This window comes from Carlito syrichta, unplaced genomic scaffold, assembly GCF_000164805.1.
Source record: "Carlito syrichta isolate Samal-C Ts95f unplaced genomic scaffold, Tarsius_syrichta-2.0.1 Scaffold305043, whole genome shotgun sequence".
In the NCBI taxonomy this organism is placed as follows: Eukaryota; Metazoa; Chordata; class Mammalia; order Primates; family Tarsiidae; genus Carlito; species Carlito syrichta.
Genome location: NW_007249139.1, coordinates 309,801 through 326,727, shown reverse-complemented (window position 1 = coordinate 326,727; position 16,927 = coordinate 309,801). Strand labels below are relative to the sequence as shown.

The 16,927-nt window shown below is 49.2% G+C and overlaps 1 protein-coding gene across 2 annotated transcripts; it reads left to right on the top strand.

The window, feature by feature from the left end:
* Positions 1 to 11,120: 11,120 nt before the first annotated feature.
* Positions 11,121 to 13,401, top strand: CLPS (colipase). Of its 2 annotated transcripts, XM_008061063.1 has the most exons (3): positions 11,121 to 11,204; positions 12,241 to 12,363; positions 13,270 to 13,401. In XM_008061063.1, the coding sequence occupies exons 1-3, from the start codon at positions 11,121 to 11,123 to the stop codon at positions 13,399 to 13,401; spliced, it is 339 nt and encodes a 112-aa protein (XP_008059254.1). The 2 variants fall into 2 exon arrangements, with proteins under 2 accessions (XP_008059254.1, XP_008059255.1); XM_008061064.1 differs by lacking the exon at positions 12,241 to 12,363.
* Positions 13,402 to 16,927: the final 3,526 nt, after the last annotated feature.

The following is a 16,927-nucleotide window of genomic DNA, read 5'->3' as shown; positions in this document are numbered from 1 at the left end:
GAGGCCAAGAGATTCCTTTGGGAGCCCAGGAGGTTGAGGCTGCAGTGAGCTGTGATCATGCCATTACACTCCAGCCTGGGCCGCCAAGCGAGACCCAGTTCAAAAATAATAATAAATAAATAAAATTTAAGAAAAACAACACTGCCTTGAACATATTATGCCATTGTCTATGTTTCTTCTTTCTCTTAATTCTCTTCTTTGATTTTGTGGCCTATCTCTATCATCAAAATGGAAGTCCATCCAGGACAAAGCTTGAGTCTCCACCATCAGACTAGGAGCTTTTCCAGACAAGGGTTATATCTTCATTCAGAAAAGGACTTAGGCTGGGGCCAAGCTCATAGGAACTAGTGGATGCTCTGTTTGTCCTGCCCCCCACCTCTGTCTCTGAGAGTAACCTCCCTGCTTCCTGGGGCTCTGGTGGAAGAGCCAATCACAAGGAAGGCAGACACGAGAGGCAGGACTGACAGTGATCCAGGCCAGGCCATCAGTATCTCCCTGGGGAATCTGAATTGGTAGCAAACTGACATGAGAGGGGAAATGTCATTGCTTAGTTGGGCAATGGTAACAGGAAACAACCCATGAGCTCTACTACTGGACCTCAGAACCACCCTGATGCCTGCCACACCTAAGACAGGTCCCCTCGTTTCTTCTTCAGCTCTTGACCCACCCAGTAACCTTTCATCTCCATCCCTTTTGCTTTTTTTCTTTTTTGAGTTGGCATCTCACTCTGTTGCCCAGGCTGGAGTGCAGTGGCACACTCACTGCCACCACAGCCTCAACTTGCTGGGCTCAGTTGAGCCTTCCATCTCAGCCTTCCAAGTAGCTGGAACTATAGGCATGTGGCATCACGCCCGGCTAATTTTTCTTGATTTATTGAAGAAGGTCTTGCCAAGTTGCCCAGGCTAGTCTCGAACTTGTGGGCTCAGGCAATCCTCTCACGTCAGCCTCCAAAGTGCTGGGATTATAGGTGTGAGCCACTGCGCCCAATCCCTTTTGTTTTCATTAACCAAAAGAAAGTTACGGCTACCACGGATCCCTAACTGACACAAATATTGGCACTAGAAAGGGGGTTTCCAGCCTGGGCAGAAGGCCCTGAAACACCTGTCTGTGTTTGGAATTGGGAAAACAGCAATCTGTTGGTACAAAAAGGTGAAGCAGCTAGCCAAATATCAGCTGTAAACACCATGACCATGTTTCCTCTGAGGGTCCGTTCTAGGGACCTGAGTGGCTTTGGCTATAGACAGAGTTAAAAGGAATGAAGAAATCAGGAACACTGAGTGAAATGGCCGCTTTTTTTATTTTTATTTTTTTGCAACAGGATCTCACTCAGTCACCCAGGCTGGATCAGAGTGATGCAGTGGCATGATCACAGCTCACTACAGCCTTGACCACCTGGGCTCAAGCGATCCTTCTGCCTCAGCCTTCCAAGTAGCTGGGACTACAGGCATGCATCACCATGTCTGGCTAATTTTTGTATTTTTTATAGAGACAGAGGTCTCACTGTGCTGCCTAGGCTGGTCTCAAACTCCTGGGCTCAAGCAACCCTTCCACCTCAGCTCCTCTAAGTGCTGGGATTAAAGGTGTGAGCTACCATGCCCAGCTGGATTCTTATAATGGCATCCAGTAACATCAACCAAGATAAACCCAAATGTCTAGATTACTGATTCAAGAAATAAGACCCTTATATGAATGGCCCAAAAAATCTCTTAAGATGTGTTGCTACAGGATATAGAACAGTTAGAATAAGATTCAGGGAGTATGGGAGAGCTGAGCTGCCAGGCCTTGAACCTACCACAAGTTCCTAAGTGATCAGATCAGATCACCTCAGGAATTGGTAGAATCCTCACCTTGGCCCCCAACTGCTGAACTGAAAAGTAATAGACTAGGAAGAGCTAAGCCGAAGCCCCTGGTGCTCCCTCTCACCCCCCAAATAACAAATCAAAAATGGTATCATGTCTGTAGGAATCGGCCACTATCAACGGCATGAAATATGCAGAGGTCCTATCCCTAATGGACATCTGCCACATTGTTCGGTTTTGGTTTTGCCTGACCAGCATCCTACTCCCCCACACACCCATAATCTGGGATTGAGACCCTGCTGTGAAAGAGTGCTGGCAGGGTCTCTTTTCTTAATGTGAACCTGATATGCCAGGTGTCCCTCCCCTACTTGCTCTGGAGCAAGCTCTGATGGCATGCTGGCACCAGGTGGAGGTGGACAGCTACGGCATGACGTCCCCAGGCAGGATAGCCCAGAGGACAGTGGGGAAGAGAAATCTTCATGGAGGACAGAACTCCTAGTGCTAGAACCACCTATATCAAAAGATCCACATCCTAATCCCCAGAACCTGTGAATGTTACCTTATTGCAGATGTAACCAAGGATCTCTCAGTAGGGAGATCCCACACTATTATCTTCATGATCCTTAAATCCAGTGACAGGTGTACTTACAAGAGACACACAGAGGAGTGGGTGTCTTAAAAGGTGACGTGACCATGGAGGCTGAGATTGGAATGGCATGGCCACGGCCAAGGAAGCCAGCAGCCACCAGAAGTCATAAGAGGTCTCTAAGCTCTTCTGTGAGGGGTGACGCTCTGCTAACGTCTTCATTTCTACTCTGGCCTTCAGAATTGTGACAGAATAGATTTCCGTTGTCTCAGGTCACCAAGTTTGGGGTAACGTGTTACGGCAACTTCAGGAAACAAATACGCCGCCTATCCTGTAAGAGGAGGGGACCTGGTACACATCACGCCACCTTGTGGGCAGTGACTCATAGAACAGCCAGATGACCAGCACAGGATTGAAAAATGAGGGAAGAGGTATGTGGATGCAGCCCTAGGAACAGGAGCAGAACCACAGAGTACTAGGGTCCTATGGGAACGTTTTCCAGAGAGCTGCTCTTGCAGAGAAGCCTTTTCATCAGGTGGCCAGGATGACTCGCTCCATGAGTGCTAGCCAGTCCCTTTCCTCAGCAACCCCCTTGCCCTCACCCTGTGCTGACTCAAAGACTCATAACAAGTCATCCACGAGGGACAGATGAAGGCTACCCAAGGATTGTCCACCAAGACTAACACAGCCACAGTCTCCACTGGCTCTTAATAATACCAACACACCTGGAGCCCCCTAGTGACACCCATAGCTCTCAAAATTCAATAACAAGAAAACAAACAACCAATTTTTTGTTTTTGAGTCGGGGTCTCACTCTGTCACCCAGACTGGAGTGCAGTGGCACAATCAGGGCTCACCACGGCCTCAATCTCCTGGGCTCAAGTGATCCTCTTGCCTCGACCTTTCGAGTAGGTAAGACTACAGGTGCGTACCATTACACCTGGCCAATTTTTAAATTTTTTGTAGAGACAAGGTCTCTCTATGTTATCTGGGCTGGTTTCAAACTTCTGGGCTCAAGCAAGCCGCCTGCCTCAGCCCCCAAAGCGCTGGGATTACAGGCTGAGCCACCGAGCCTGGCTTCAACTCAATTTTTAAAACAGGAAAAAGATTTGAGCAAACATTTGATCAAAGAAGATACATGGATGGCAAATATGAAAACATGAAGAAAATGCTCAACATCACTAGTCAGTAGGGAAATGCAAATTAAACCACAGTAACACACTGTTATACATCTATTAGAAAGGCTACATTTAAAAAACAAAACTAATCAAACCAAACCCAGTGAGGTGACTGGAATTCAAGTATTGCTGGTGGGGATGCATATTGGTTCAGCCATTTTGGAAAACTTTTTGGCAGTCTCTTAGAAATTGAAACTAACATTTGTCATTCAACCCAGCCATTTCACGCCTACATATTTGTCCCAGGGATATAAAAAACTTGTGCTCACACAAAAACCTGTATGTGTGTAACAGCTTTGTTCATAATCAATCAAAACTTTTCAGAACTGATCCAAATGCCCTTCAACTGGTGAATAGATAAACACACTGCAGTTCCATCCCTACAATGCACTACTACTCAGCAATATAAAGTAACCCACAACTGATACCTGAAACAATCTACATGAATCTCAGATGTATTATGCTAAGTAAAAGAAGCCAGTCAGGTGCAGGGGCTCACCCCTGTGCCTGTTATCCCAGCACTTTGGGAGGCCAAAGCGAGAGGATCGCTTGAGCCCAGGAGTTCAAGACCAGCCTGGGTAACATAGAAAGACCTCATTTCTACAAAAAAAAAATTATCCAGGTGTGGTGGCACACATTGTAGTCCCAGCTACTCAGGAGACTGAGGCAGGAGGATTGCTTGAGCCCAGGAGATCAAGGCTGTGGTGAGCCATGATCATGCCACTGTACTCCAAACTGGGAAACAAAGTGAGACTTCAACTCAAAAAGAAAAAAAGAAAGAAAAGGCTGGGCTCGGTGGTTCAGTCTGTAATCCCAGCACTTTGGGAGACTGAAGCGAGTGGATTGCCTGAGCCCGCGGGTTCAAGACCAGCCTGGGCAACTTGGTGAGACCTCATCTCTACAATGAATAGAAAATTAGCCGGGCATGGTAGCGCATGCCTGTAGTTCCGGCTACTTGGAAGGCAGAGGTGGAAGGATCGCCGAAGCTCAGCAGGTCACACTGGGGTGGCCGTGAGCATGCCACTGCACTCCAGTCTGGGCAACGGAGTGATACTCCAACTCAAAAAACAAAAAAAGGAAGAAAAGAAAAGAAGCTGACCACACTAAAAAGTACATATTGTATGATTTTATCTATATTACACATGGAAAGGGCTAAACTCTATGGGAAGAAAACAAATGTGTAGTTGCTGGGCGCTGCTAGTGGGGTTGATTACAAAGGGGTGGCATGAGGGAATTTTTCAGGGAGTGGACGTGGTCTGAATTTTGGTTGTGGTGATGGTTACGCGATGTATGCATTTGTCACAACTCACAGACATGTCCATTGAAAAGGGTGAATCTTACTGTGTTGATTATAGTTTAGTGTTAAGAAGAGAGGTACTAATGTTGGCCTAATTCTGACTGTCAAGGAGAGGTAAAATGCTGCTACACAGAGGGGCAGGAAGAATGTGTGCGGAACGCAAGACTGCCTGCGCTGACTCTTGTCACTGCCTCGTCCAGGGGAAAGATGGAAGACCTCAGTAACCCATCACAGGGGCGGGACCATGAAGGGCCCAAACTTCTCAAGAATAGTTCTGGATCACTGTACTGCAGAAAGAACCCTAATGAGCAGAGATGCCTGAGGACAAAAGGAACATGGAGAAACACCCAGGATGACATTGTAGTACCATCTACCACAGCCAGGTGGCGTCTGCAGAAGCAAGGACTCCAGCAGACACTTGAATTTTCTTCTCTGCTGCGTCATGTGTCCATTTATCTATCTTACTAAGTCTCTGACCTTTCCTCTTTGATGGTGACTAACTTTACCATGTGGACCCCAAGCTACAGAATATTGAGATGTGATCATGACCCAACTAGAAGAAGGTGACATCACTCAGTGATGCTGAACTTAGAGGTGGGCAGTGACTGGTGGGACATTGGACCATCTCTCATTTATCGTTTTGGTTTTACAGTGATTGCAGTGTGTTTGGGGGAATATCAGCAAGGGGTGGGGATTATTGATATGCGGAAAAATCAGTTCATGTGGATGTTGACCAGCCAAAGCAATGGACTGTACTAAAAGAACAGGGCACAAATTTCAACATCCACTATTTCAGCAGGACTAGAAGATTGAGGTAGGACCAGGGACATCTTCACAGCAGCCATGGAGGGCACAGAAGATCATAAAGACCCCTCCATCTGCTGCCACGAAACCTCCTAAGCTCCACTCCACACTGGAGCCAATCTTGGTCAAAGGAATGGGGAGACGGGAAGACTCCTAGACGCTGAGTGTTGAACTACAGAGACTGGCCACCAGCAAGTCACTCTGTGTCTCACTTCCTACCCTCACCTAAGCAAGGTGGAGACTGGATAGTCAGAGAAAATCTAAAAGTTACAATTGCTACACACCCTGATTTGTACTTGGAACATACTTCTTGGGGAAGGAAGGGTATTAGTGGGCTAGGCAGCCAAGGATGGAGTGAAGGGGGTATCTTGCTGTTTGCACAATATCCTTCCCCCTTCTTCAGTAAAAAACCCACCCTCTCTTTGGAAAAGTTCCGCTCCCCATCCCATGAGACCCAGGTGGGGCTGTTCACCTCAGAGTTCTTCCCAGTGCAGGTCATGGGCAGCGGGTTAGAGGATACAGCTAAGTCAACCCGACTCTCTCCCTGGGGAATTTGAATCTTGAGTGGAATTTGAATCCCAGTCTTCTCTCTGATGTGACTCCAGGGTTGATGCACATCTGACCCTAATCCGGGACTGTGAGTCCTTTTGCAGAATTGAAAGTCTATGTTTGTGGCTTAAACAAAGGGACTATGTTGGAGTTTCGGGCCCTACAGGGACAGGAATGAATGCAGCTAGCTGTGGAAAAGGGTATGTGGTGTGTGTGTGTGTGTGTGTGTGTGTGAGAGAGAGAGAGAGAGAGAGAGAGAGAGAGAGAGAGAGACCAGGGACAGGAATGCAGCTAGCTGTGGAAAAGGGTATGTGGTGTGTGTGTGTGTGTGTGTGTGTGAGAGAGAGAGAGAGAGAGAGAGAGAGAGAGAGACCAGGACCTACAAATCCATCAAGAAGCCAGGACGTGGCTGCCATTGCTTCTTCACACCTGGCTGATCCATTCTTCCTTCCCTCTGCAGACCAGCTTTCTCCATTTCTTCATCAATACACAAAAAACTGCTTTCCAGGCTTCCCTAGTTCTGATGCTGAGTGGGGTGTGGTATAGTTGCTCTGGGAATTCTTTGACTTTGCCAGAGAAAAGAATTTCAGAGTGAGTTCAAAGCATAGCATAAAATAATTTATTAGAAAGAAAAAGTCACACTCAAGGAAAGGGTGGGTGCCTTAAGAGAAAGGGCACATACTTGCTTTTGACAAGAAGCTTGATGTACTTTTATAACAGTGATTAAGCAAACCACGAGCTAAGAGCAGAGGGCTGCAGGCATCTGGTCATGAGTTTCAACCTTCTAAAGTCATAAGAACCTTCTAAATAATGAAAATTATTGTCTAATTAGATGTGGGCTTTTTTTTAGAACATCACGTCTCTGTTTTGGGTAATTTCCCCATCATTTCTGTGATTTACTTTACAGGTAGTTCCACATTCCAACCCACAAGCTGGTCAGGCCTGATATGCCTGATTGGTCAGGAGAAGGTCATGTGTGGATAATGGTGATATCTGAATGCTTACCCTATTTGAATTTAGACCTGCCTGCAAAAAACTCATCTATGTCTAAAGTACACTGGCTAAGCCGGGCTCGGTGACTCAGCCTGTAATCCCGCGCCTTGGGAGGCTGAGGTGAGTAGATTGCCTAGCCCGCGGGTTCGAGACCCACCTGGGCAGGCGAGACCTCATCTCTACAATAAATCAAAAAAATTAGCTGGGCGTGGTAGCGCACGCCTGTAGTCCCAGCTCCTTGGAAGGCTGAGGCAGAAGGATCGCCGGAGCCCAGCAGGTCAAGGCTGCGGTGGCCAGAAGCGGCCACTGCACTCCAGTCTGGGCTACAGAGTGAGACTCCAACTCAAAATAAAATAAAATAAAATAAAATAAAAAATAAAGTACACTGGCTAAACTTCCAGTTCCATGTTTCAGACCAGCTTGAAAGTGGACTATTGGGTACAAGTCTATATCCCAGGAGAGGGCTTTGGGTCGGATGTCCATCCTTTGTTCAGACCCTTGTGGTAGGAAACAAAGACGGCTTATTTACTAACTTGTCTCCCAGAGGTTGCCCTGTGCATCTGGGGCAGACCTTGGAGAGGAAGATGGGGAGACACCCAAGAGCAGTTCTACAGCCACTGTGCCCTCAGTGGAAAGCGGGGGAAGACACAACACCACCCTAAGTTCCATCCAGAAGTTGGACTTGACCAGGGAGGATTCTGCTTTTTTCTTTCTAGGTCCGGTAGCTACATTACATACAATAAAGTACTCAAATCTTAATTGCACAGCAAGGTGAATTTTTATATATGTTATCAATATTCCACATCAAGATTTAGAACAGTTCCATCACTTTAGAAGGTTCCCTCTGGGCGGGGTGCATTGGTCCATGCCTATAATCCCAGAACTTTGGGAGGCCAAGGTGAGAGAATTGCCTGAGCCCATGAGTTCAAGATCAGCCTGGGTAACTTGGCAAGATCTCATTTCTACAATAAATCAAGAAAAATTAGCCAGGTGTGCATGCCTATAGTTCCAGCTGCTAGGAAGACTGAGGTGGAAGGATCGCCTGAGCCCAGCAGGTCAAGGTTGCGGTGGCCATGAGTGTGACACTACACTCCAGCCTGGGCGAGAGTGAGACTCCAACTAAAAAAAAAAAAAGACTCCCTCATGTTCCACTCCTAATCAGTATCTGTCCCTGGGTTACCAATCTACAGATTCTCATCATGAGTTAGTTTTGCCTCTTCTTGAACATTCTTGTAAATGGAATCACACAGTATTCTTTTGTCTATAGCTTTTCTCACTCAATATTATTATGCCTTTGAGATTAACCTATATGACTACATGTAGGAACCAGAACTTGGTTCTTTTCTGAGAGGAAAACCCAAAGCAAAACTCTTTAGATAAGGGGAGGAGATTCTTAAACTCTGAGATTTTGAGACAAAAAATACTTAATATTCACTTACATTTTAGAAGCACAGACTCTTAGCATTCTCTTTGTTACATACTTTGTTTGTAATGGAAAATATTCCAGTCTTTTTCCTCTGCGATGTTGCCCATGCCCAGCTGGGAACAGGGCTGATACATTTTCCAGCTCTATTCACAGAAAATAAAATTGCTCTCTGCTTCCTTCTCCAGCCTCCCGTCTTGACTCGTGAGAAGGGAATAGTGATTACTCTCCCTGTGGCTCACCTCACAGAGATATTGAGAGAATGAGGAGCAGCGGGCAGAGAAAAGAGGAGGAGGGACCAGGATGAGCACACGGAGAAAGTGGTTTCAAACACTGAGCTCCATAAAAGTGAGGAAAGACAGCGTTCTTTCATCAAGGGCATCTCTGCTTCTTTGGAACCAAATGGGTTTCTCTCGTGTACAGGCCTGCTGGTGGGTTCCTCCAGCTGTTCCCCTATAATCCACACCCAAGGTCTGTAAGGGTGAGGGGAAGGGAGTTGGATTAAATGGGCTGAGCACCTACTATGTGCCAGGAACTTTGATAGGGGTTTCACATACATGATCTCACTCCATCGTGACCTGGTGCCACCATCCTTAGGTAGCTAAGAAAACTGAGGCGTGGGGAGCTTAAGAAGTTTAAGTAACTTATCCAGGGTCACGTAGCTAGCAAGTGCTGAGTCTGAAAGCCGGGTTGGTCCGGATCAAAGTTGTGCCAGAGGCAACCCAACCTGGGCCCTCACGGTGGAGTTGTCCTCCACTTCCTGGGTTGGGGGAAGGACAGGGGCCTCTGGCTGCCATGGCCAGTCCTTCAGGGAAAGCTGCTCTGTTCCCACACCCGAGCACACTCCGGCAGCTGTGCCCTTCCCAGACTCCAGCCGCTGGTCCATCTGAGACTCAAGAGACCTACTCGTTCCCAGCCAGGGTGAGCGACCGCTCCTGCTTACGTGTGATCTTGGGTAGGGGGTAGAGTGAGTGGAGGCCTTCACGAAGGGGTGATCTGAGGCTGGAATTGCAGGTGCTAAGTGAGGTAGAAAAGAAAGGAGAGAGAATCGTTTGAGAAGGACCTCCTAAGGGCCCCAAATCACTCCTGCAGGTCGCCCCCTGCGTGAGGGCAGAGGGAGGTGCACCAGCACACCCACCCTGGTCAGAACTGGTCAGTCCCAGGAACCTGGGCCTGCCCTCAATTCACCCCAGGGGCCTGAAGGAAGGTTGAGGGGTGGGAGCCTGACACTGCCAGACACCTGGGTTTGGGTGGGGCCAAAGTCAGAGTCTAGTAACATAACGTAAGGAGGCATTCACACCTCAGGGGCCTCCTGCCTCAGCCTCAGCCAGATCTGCCCAGGAGCTCAGGACACCAAGGCAGCTACACTCACCCACTGCCTGCATGGGCCAGGGCCTGTTCCAAAGCACTATCCATATGGGAATCTTGTTTTTTTTTTTAGTCAGAGTCTCACCGTGTCACCCAGGTTGAAGTGCGCATGATCATGGCTCACCGCAGTCTCAACCTCCTGGGCTCAGGTGATCCTCCTATCTCAGCCTCTCGAGTACCCAAGAAGCTGGGACTACAGGCATGCGCCACCATGGCTGGCTAATTTTTTTAATTTTTTGTAGAGATAAAGTCTTGCTGTGTTTCTTAGGCTAGTCTCAAACTTCTGGGCTCAAGTGATCCTCCCACCTTGGCCTCCAAAAGTGCTGGGGATTACAAGTGTAAGCCACTGTGCCTGGTCAAATATATATATATATATTTTTCTTTCTTTCTTTTTCTGAGTAGGAGTCTCACTCTGTCATTCAGGCTGGAGTGTATCGGCACGCTCACAGCCACCTCAGCCTCAACCTGCTGAGCTCAGGCGATCCTTCTGCCTCAGACTTCCAGTAGCTGGAACTACAGGCATGCACCACCACACCCCGCTAACTTTTTTGTCTCTTTTTAAAAATGTATTGTAGAGACGAGATCTCATCAAGTTGCCCAGGCTGGTGTTGAACCCCTGGGCTCAGGCAATCCTCCCTCCTCTACCTCCCAAAGTGGTGGGATTACAGACGTGAGCCACTGTGCCCAGCCAAATATAGTCTTGTAATTGTATATAGTTATGTTTACACAAAATATTTGTACACATGTATTTGTATGTAAATTAAACCCTCACAACTCTTGAAGTCATCCTCAGTTGACAGACAAGGAGATTGAGAGTCTGAATAGTTAGGACAGTTGGATGTTTGCCCAGCGAATAACTTGTACAGCTAAAGGTGTCCAAAATCCACACTCTTAATCATGATGCAACACACGGTAACTGCCAATCCCCCACCCCCCCAAAAGGCCACCAGGTGCTCACCTTATCAGGACCCCCCACCCCCAGCAAACTGGCCACAGCTGCACCTCTGCTCACGGCAGAACTTACAGGAAGCAGGCGGGCCACCTGTGAACAGGGCTCTTTTTATAGCCCCACCACCCCGGCTGGCTCTGTCTTCTGCCACCCACACCAGCTGTCCCACTCGTCATGGAGAAGGTTCTGGTCCTCCTGCTCATTGCCCTCTCGGTGGCCTATGCGGCTCCCGACCCCCGGGGAATCATTATCAGCCTGGTAAGAGGATCTTCGGGGAGAGGTCTGAGTCCCCCCGGTGAGGATGTTGTAAGCTTGGACCTTGACCTCTTGGGTCCCCACCTGGGCTGGAAGAAGCAGCATCTCAAGTCTCTTCCTCCACTGCCTTGTCCTGGAAAAGGCTGACCAGCCCCTCCTGAGTCCCCACAGGAGTATGTGCAGAGCAGAGGTTCATCCTGGCTATGCGAGGGAGCTTTATAAAAACCCAGAGCCCTGGGCTCCCGCCTGGAAACCCTGACTCGGAAGGTCCAAGGCTCTAAAAGTCTTCACCAATGATTCCAGCTTCTGACTTAGAGCAGCGCCCGACTGTGCTGAACGCCTCGGGCTGTTTACTCATTTAGTCCTCATGAGAACCACTGAGGGAAGCCCCACCACTTCCAGCCCGGCTTTAGAGGGAGGGAGGCTGAGCAACCTGTCTGAGGTCACACAGCTGGGGAGTGAGCGAGCTGGGGCTGGGCTCGGGTTAGTGCTCCCACCACAGCCCCACACTGCCTCTCCACCAGATGGGCAAGCCCCTCCAGGCCACCCTCCCAGTCCAAAGTTTCTTAACTTGGAACCATGAGTGAGCTTGGAGGTCCAGGACCCCCTTGAGACCATATCTAAAAGCCTGTGTGAGGAGGGAGGAGCCTTGCAGGGAGATGGTCCTCAACTTTGCAGCCTCCTCAGAGGAGCGTGGGAGCCAGTGGAGTCTGAAGAGCCTGCTTGGGGGCTGCATGTGCACATTCCAGATGGGGACACCAAAGCCAGGGGCAGTGACTTGCCCAGGGTCACCCAGGGAGCTGGTACTAAAACCCGAGGGTCCTAACCCCCTGCCCAGTGCTGCTTTTCTGTTGCTACATGCCCACTCCTCACATGGGGGGAGGGGCACAGAGACCACCAGACACAGAGGTCGGATTCCATCCCACACACCCCAACCAGGGAAGGGGAGGCGCTGCAGGCGCACATGTGTGTGTGTGGGGGGGGAGTCTGGGTGGAGAAGGGATGCGGGGGTTCTAGGCTGACTGGCTGCCCCCTGCAGGATGATGGCGAGCTCTGCATGAACAGCATCCAGTGCAAGAGCAAGTGCTGCCACCGAGTGAGCGGGCTGAGCCTGGCCCGCTGTGCTCCCAAGGCCAGCGAGAACAGCGAGTGCTCTGCCAAGGTGGGTGCTGGAGCTGGGCGGCGGGAGAGGAGTAGCTCAGAGGAGGAGGTCCCAGAGGCCTGGGAATAGAACTAGAGCAGAGGGTCAGCCTGGTCATTGAAGGTTGAGGAGATAAGACGGAGGGCAAAAGGCACCAAAGCACTTGCTCATCTCGTCATCTCTCTTGACCCTCAAACTGACCAGCAGCCAGATACAGGGGCTCACGCCTATAATCCCAGCACTTTGGGAGGCCAAGGCAGGAGGATCGCTTGAGCCCAGAGGTTCAAAACCACATGGGACCCTATGCCTGAAAAAAAAACAAAAACAAAACTGACCAGTGGGGTGGGTGGGGACAAGGATTTGTTATTCTCGTTTCACGGCTGGGTAAATAGAGGCCCTTCAGAGAGATCAAGTTAGTAAGAGCAAGTGGGCCAGAGTGGAGATCAGAACCTGGGTTTCCCAGGCCCACGGCATCCCCTGGGGAGGCAGTTAGAGCAACGCTATCTGAAAAGATAGACTGGGCTGGGTGCAGTGATTCACACCTGTAATCCCAGCATTTTGGGAGGCCGAGGCAAGAGGATGGCCTGAGTCAGGGAGTTCAAGACAAGCCTGGGCAACTTGGCAAGACTTTGTCTCTACAAGAAATAAAAAAAAATTAGATGGGTGTGGTGGCATGCACCGGTAGTTCCAACTGCCTGGAAGGCTGAGGTAGAAGGATCGCCTGAGCCCAGCAGACTGAGGTAACAGCATCCATGATCGTGCCAACTGCACTCCAGTCTGAGCAACAGAGTGAAACTTTGACTCAAAAAAACAAACAAACAAAAACTCACAGCCTGGCCTGCTGGTTCTCAAGGTCAGGCAGGGGGCATGTGATGCCCAAAGTAGCCCGCCATAGCCTGGGATGCCACTGGCTCCATTCCTCTGCAGACGCTCTACGGAGTTTACTACAAGTGTCCCTGTGAGCGTGGCCTGACCTGTGAGGTGGACAAGACCCTCGTGGGCTCCATCACCAACACCAACTTTGGCTTGTGCCTCGATGCCGGACGCGCCAAGCAGTGAGACACCCATGCTCTCCTGCACTTAGCCCCGCACGCCACAGGACACTAGGCCCAGAGCCTCCTTCCTCCTCCTCCACCCCTTCTCCTGGGCTGGCCACCTTCTCGACCGGCGCCTCCATCTCCTGGTCGGGCCCTTGGCAATTAAAGCTCTCCTGCAAACCTTCCCCAGCCTCCTGCATGTTCTTGCTGAGTCAGTGTCTTCCTTGAAGCTGCAGCAAGCCTCTCCCCACCAGGCCAGGCCTCAGGCCAGAAAAGTGAGAGGAGGGTAAGTCTGGGGACAGGAAAGATGTGGTGGAAGGAAAGGAGCCTAGAGACAAACAAAGCTATGAAAGAGGCCCAGACAGGCTGGGAAGCTCTCGATTTCTGGGGAGCCATCACACCTCCCTGGGATCCCCTTCTTGTCCCTAGAGTTCTCAGAGAGTCAGGCAAGTACGTGTATGTAGGCAGACACACACACAGCTCTGGTGAGGAGTTATAATGGTCCATCTTCATTGCCCTGCATCAGAACTTACCAGTTCCCAGCCGGGCTTGGTGGCTCACACCTGTCATCCCAGCACTTTAGGAAGCTGAGGCAGGAGGTTTGCTTGGGCCTAGAAGTCTGAGATCAGCCCGGGAAGCATAGCAAGATCTCTTCTCTACAAAATATCAACAAGTTAGCTGGGCGTGGTGGAACACACCTGAAGTCCCAGCTACTTGGGAAGTTGAGGCGGAAGGATCACCTGAGCCCAAGAGGCCAAGGCTGCAGTGAGCCATGATCATGCCACTGCACTCTAATCTGGGTGATCATGCCACTGCACTCTAATCTGGGTGACAGAGTGAGAACTTGACTTAAAAAAACAAAAACAAAAACTTACCAGTCCCGTCCTGGCACTCACCTCCTTCCTGGGCCCAACTCTCAGATGTGACATCTAACTGACACTGTTAAGGGGTCAGCCCACTAACAATGCTATGGGCCTACTCTGTACCAGCAAATCCTCACAACAATCCTGGGAGGGAGAACGTATCATCTCCACTTTATAGATAAAGAGACTAAGTTTCAGAGGTTAAGAAACTTGCCCGATATCACATACTCAGAAAATGTTGGCACTACACCCATCGAACTCCACCCCCTCTCCTTTCTATGATTCTTTTTCCTTTCCCAGTTATTTACACTAAGAAAAATGAGAAGAAATTGTAGGGAATTTACTTTGGTTAACATAAAAATTTCATACCCCCTGGAACCATCAAATGATTACTTTGGGCAGTACTAAGGTCCCCACCATCAAGGTATACAGGTTGGCTCTCACTGACCACTTGGTAGAGATGCCAGAGATGAGATTCTCACAATGAGTGGAGGATAGTGAACTGAATGAAATGTAGATGTCCTCCCAGCTCCAGGATTCTGTAGTTCTGTGATCCGTGAATCCCCTAATAACCACAGGCTTATGAGTTAGGACTGCATTCAGTTATAAGTAGCAGAAAAACCCATGTGGTTTAAACAAATAGGAGTGTACATTCCTCGTGAATCAAGAAGTCTAGAGCTAGGAAGGGCAGGTGTCTGTTTGGTGTCTGGCTGGCAGCTTTTCAGTTGTCTTGATCTTCCCTTCGGGTTGCCAAATGCCTTGGCAGCAGCTCCTAACATCACACCCCCTCACCGTATTCTAAGGCAGGAAGCCTGTAGTAGCACTGGGGAGGATGCGGAGATGAGGAGCAGAGTGCTTCTTCTGGCTACCTTCTTCTTATCTTTCCCAAAACCCTCCAGGCAGACTTCTCTGATGTCTCAATGGCTAGAACTGGGTCATCTGTCCGTTTCTAGCACGAAGGAGGCTGGGAAAGCAAAGGGAGTAAAATGGCCATGACTGGCTTAAACTAATCATGATCCCTTTCCTGAGACTGCCCAAACAATATTGGGGTACAGTCAGCAAGGAAGGGCAGGCAATAGTTGTTACAGGGAAACCAGGTAACAGTGCCTAACATATGTGAGTTAGTGTTCAATAAGAGGGGCTTTCAATACCTTAACCCAGTGGAGGTGAGAGTGAGGTCACATTTCTTGGTGCCCAGACTCAGTCCTGGGGGAGAGCTGCATAATGTCGTCTCCATATATCTACTGGATTACCTTAGTGTGCCCAGCACTGTGTTTTGGACTGTAAGGGACACAAGGAAAAAGTCTCTGGTTTCCAAAAGTGAGTACGGAGTTGGGCTCTACAGAAGCGAGAGGTTGAGACCCCAAGCATCTGTTCCCCTGTATTAAATCCTTTCTACTTGAAATACCTGGAGTGGTTCTTGTTTTTCTTGTTTGTTTTGTTTTGTTTTTGAATTGGAGTCTCACTCAGTCTCCCAAGCTGGAGTACAGTGGCACGCTCATGGCCACCGCAGCCTTCACCTGCTGGGCTCAGACAATCCTTCCGCCTCAGCCTTCCAAGTAGCTGGAACTACAGGTGTGCGCTACCATGCCTGGCTAATTTTTTGATTTTATTATAGAGACAAAGTCTTGCCAAGTTGCCCAGGCCGATCTCGTTCCCCTGGGCTCAGGCAATCCTCTCACCTCGGCCTCCCAAAGTGCTGGGATTACAGGCCTGAGCCACCGCACCCGGCCAGTTCTTGTTTGTCTACGCTGAATTTGACTAATACAAGCCTGCCTGAAAGAAGGGGAGCATTTTGTTGTTGTTATGGTTGCTGTTGTGGTTGTTGTTCAAAACCACTTTCCTCTCACTAACCCCTGAGCCCAAAGGAGTCACCTTTTTCTAATGCACATAAAGATGTCCTACAGGCAGTAGCCTTGTCACTGACATGTTCTACCTTATCATCCTAGTCCCAGGAGCTCCCCATCATGTAACTTCTTTCTAGAGCTGATAGATATTCAGTTACAGAAACAAAGATATTTGCAACCTTGAGTCCATAAAAAATGTGTAATGAGCCGGGCTCGGTGGCTCAGCCTGTAATCCCGCGCCTTTGGGAGGCTGAGGTGAGTGGATTGCCTGAGCCCGCGGGTTTGAGACCCGCCTGGGCAGCAAGACCTCATCTCTTCAATAAATCAAAAAATCAGCTGGGCATGGTAGCGCATGCCTGTAATTCCAGCTACTTGGAAGGCTAAGGCAGAAGGATCGCCGGAGCCCAGCAGGTCAAGGCTGCGGTGGCCGGGAGCGGCCACTGCACTCCAGTCTGGGTGACAGAGTGAGACTCCAACTCAAAAAAAAAAAAAATGTGTAATGCTGGACCTGTAGACCCACGCTGTCTGACATAGGAGCTATTAGTCAGCCATACGTGACTGTTGAGCACTTAAAATGTGGCTTGTCCAAGCTGGCATACGTGGAAAACATAAACTGGATTTTGAGAACTTATTACCACTAGAAGAATGCAAGATGTCTGAAATATTTTTCACATGTTGAAATGATAACATTTTTTATTGGATTATAACATAGATTATCAAAATTGATTTTGGCCGGGCTCAGTGGCTCAGCCTGTCATCCCAGTACTTTGGGAGGCCAAGGCAAGTGGATTGCCTGAGCCCGCAGGTTCGAGACCAGCCTGGGCAACTTGGCAAGACC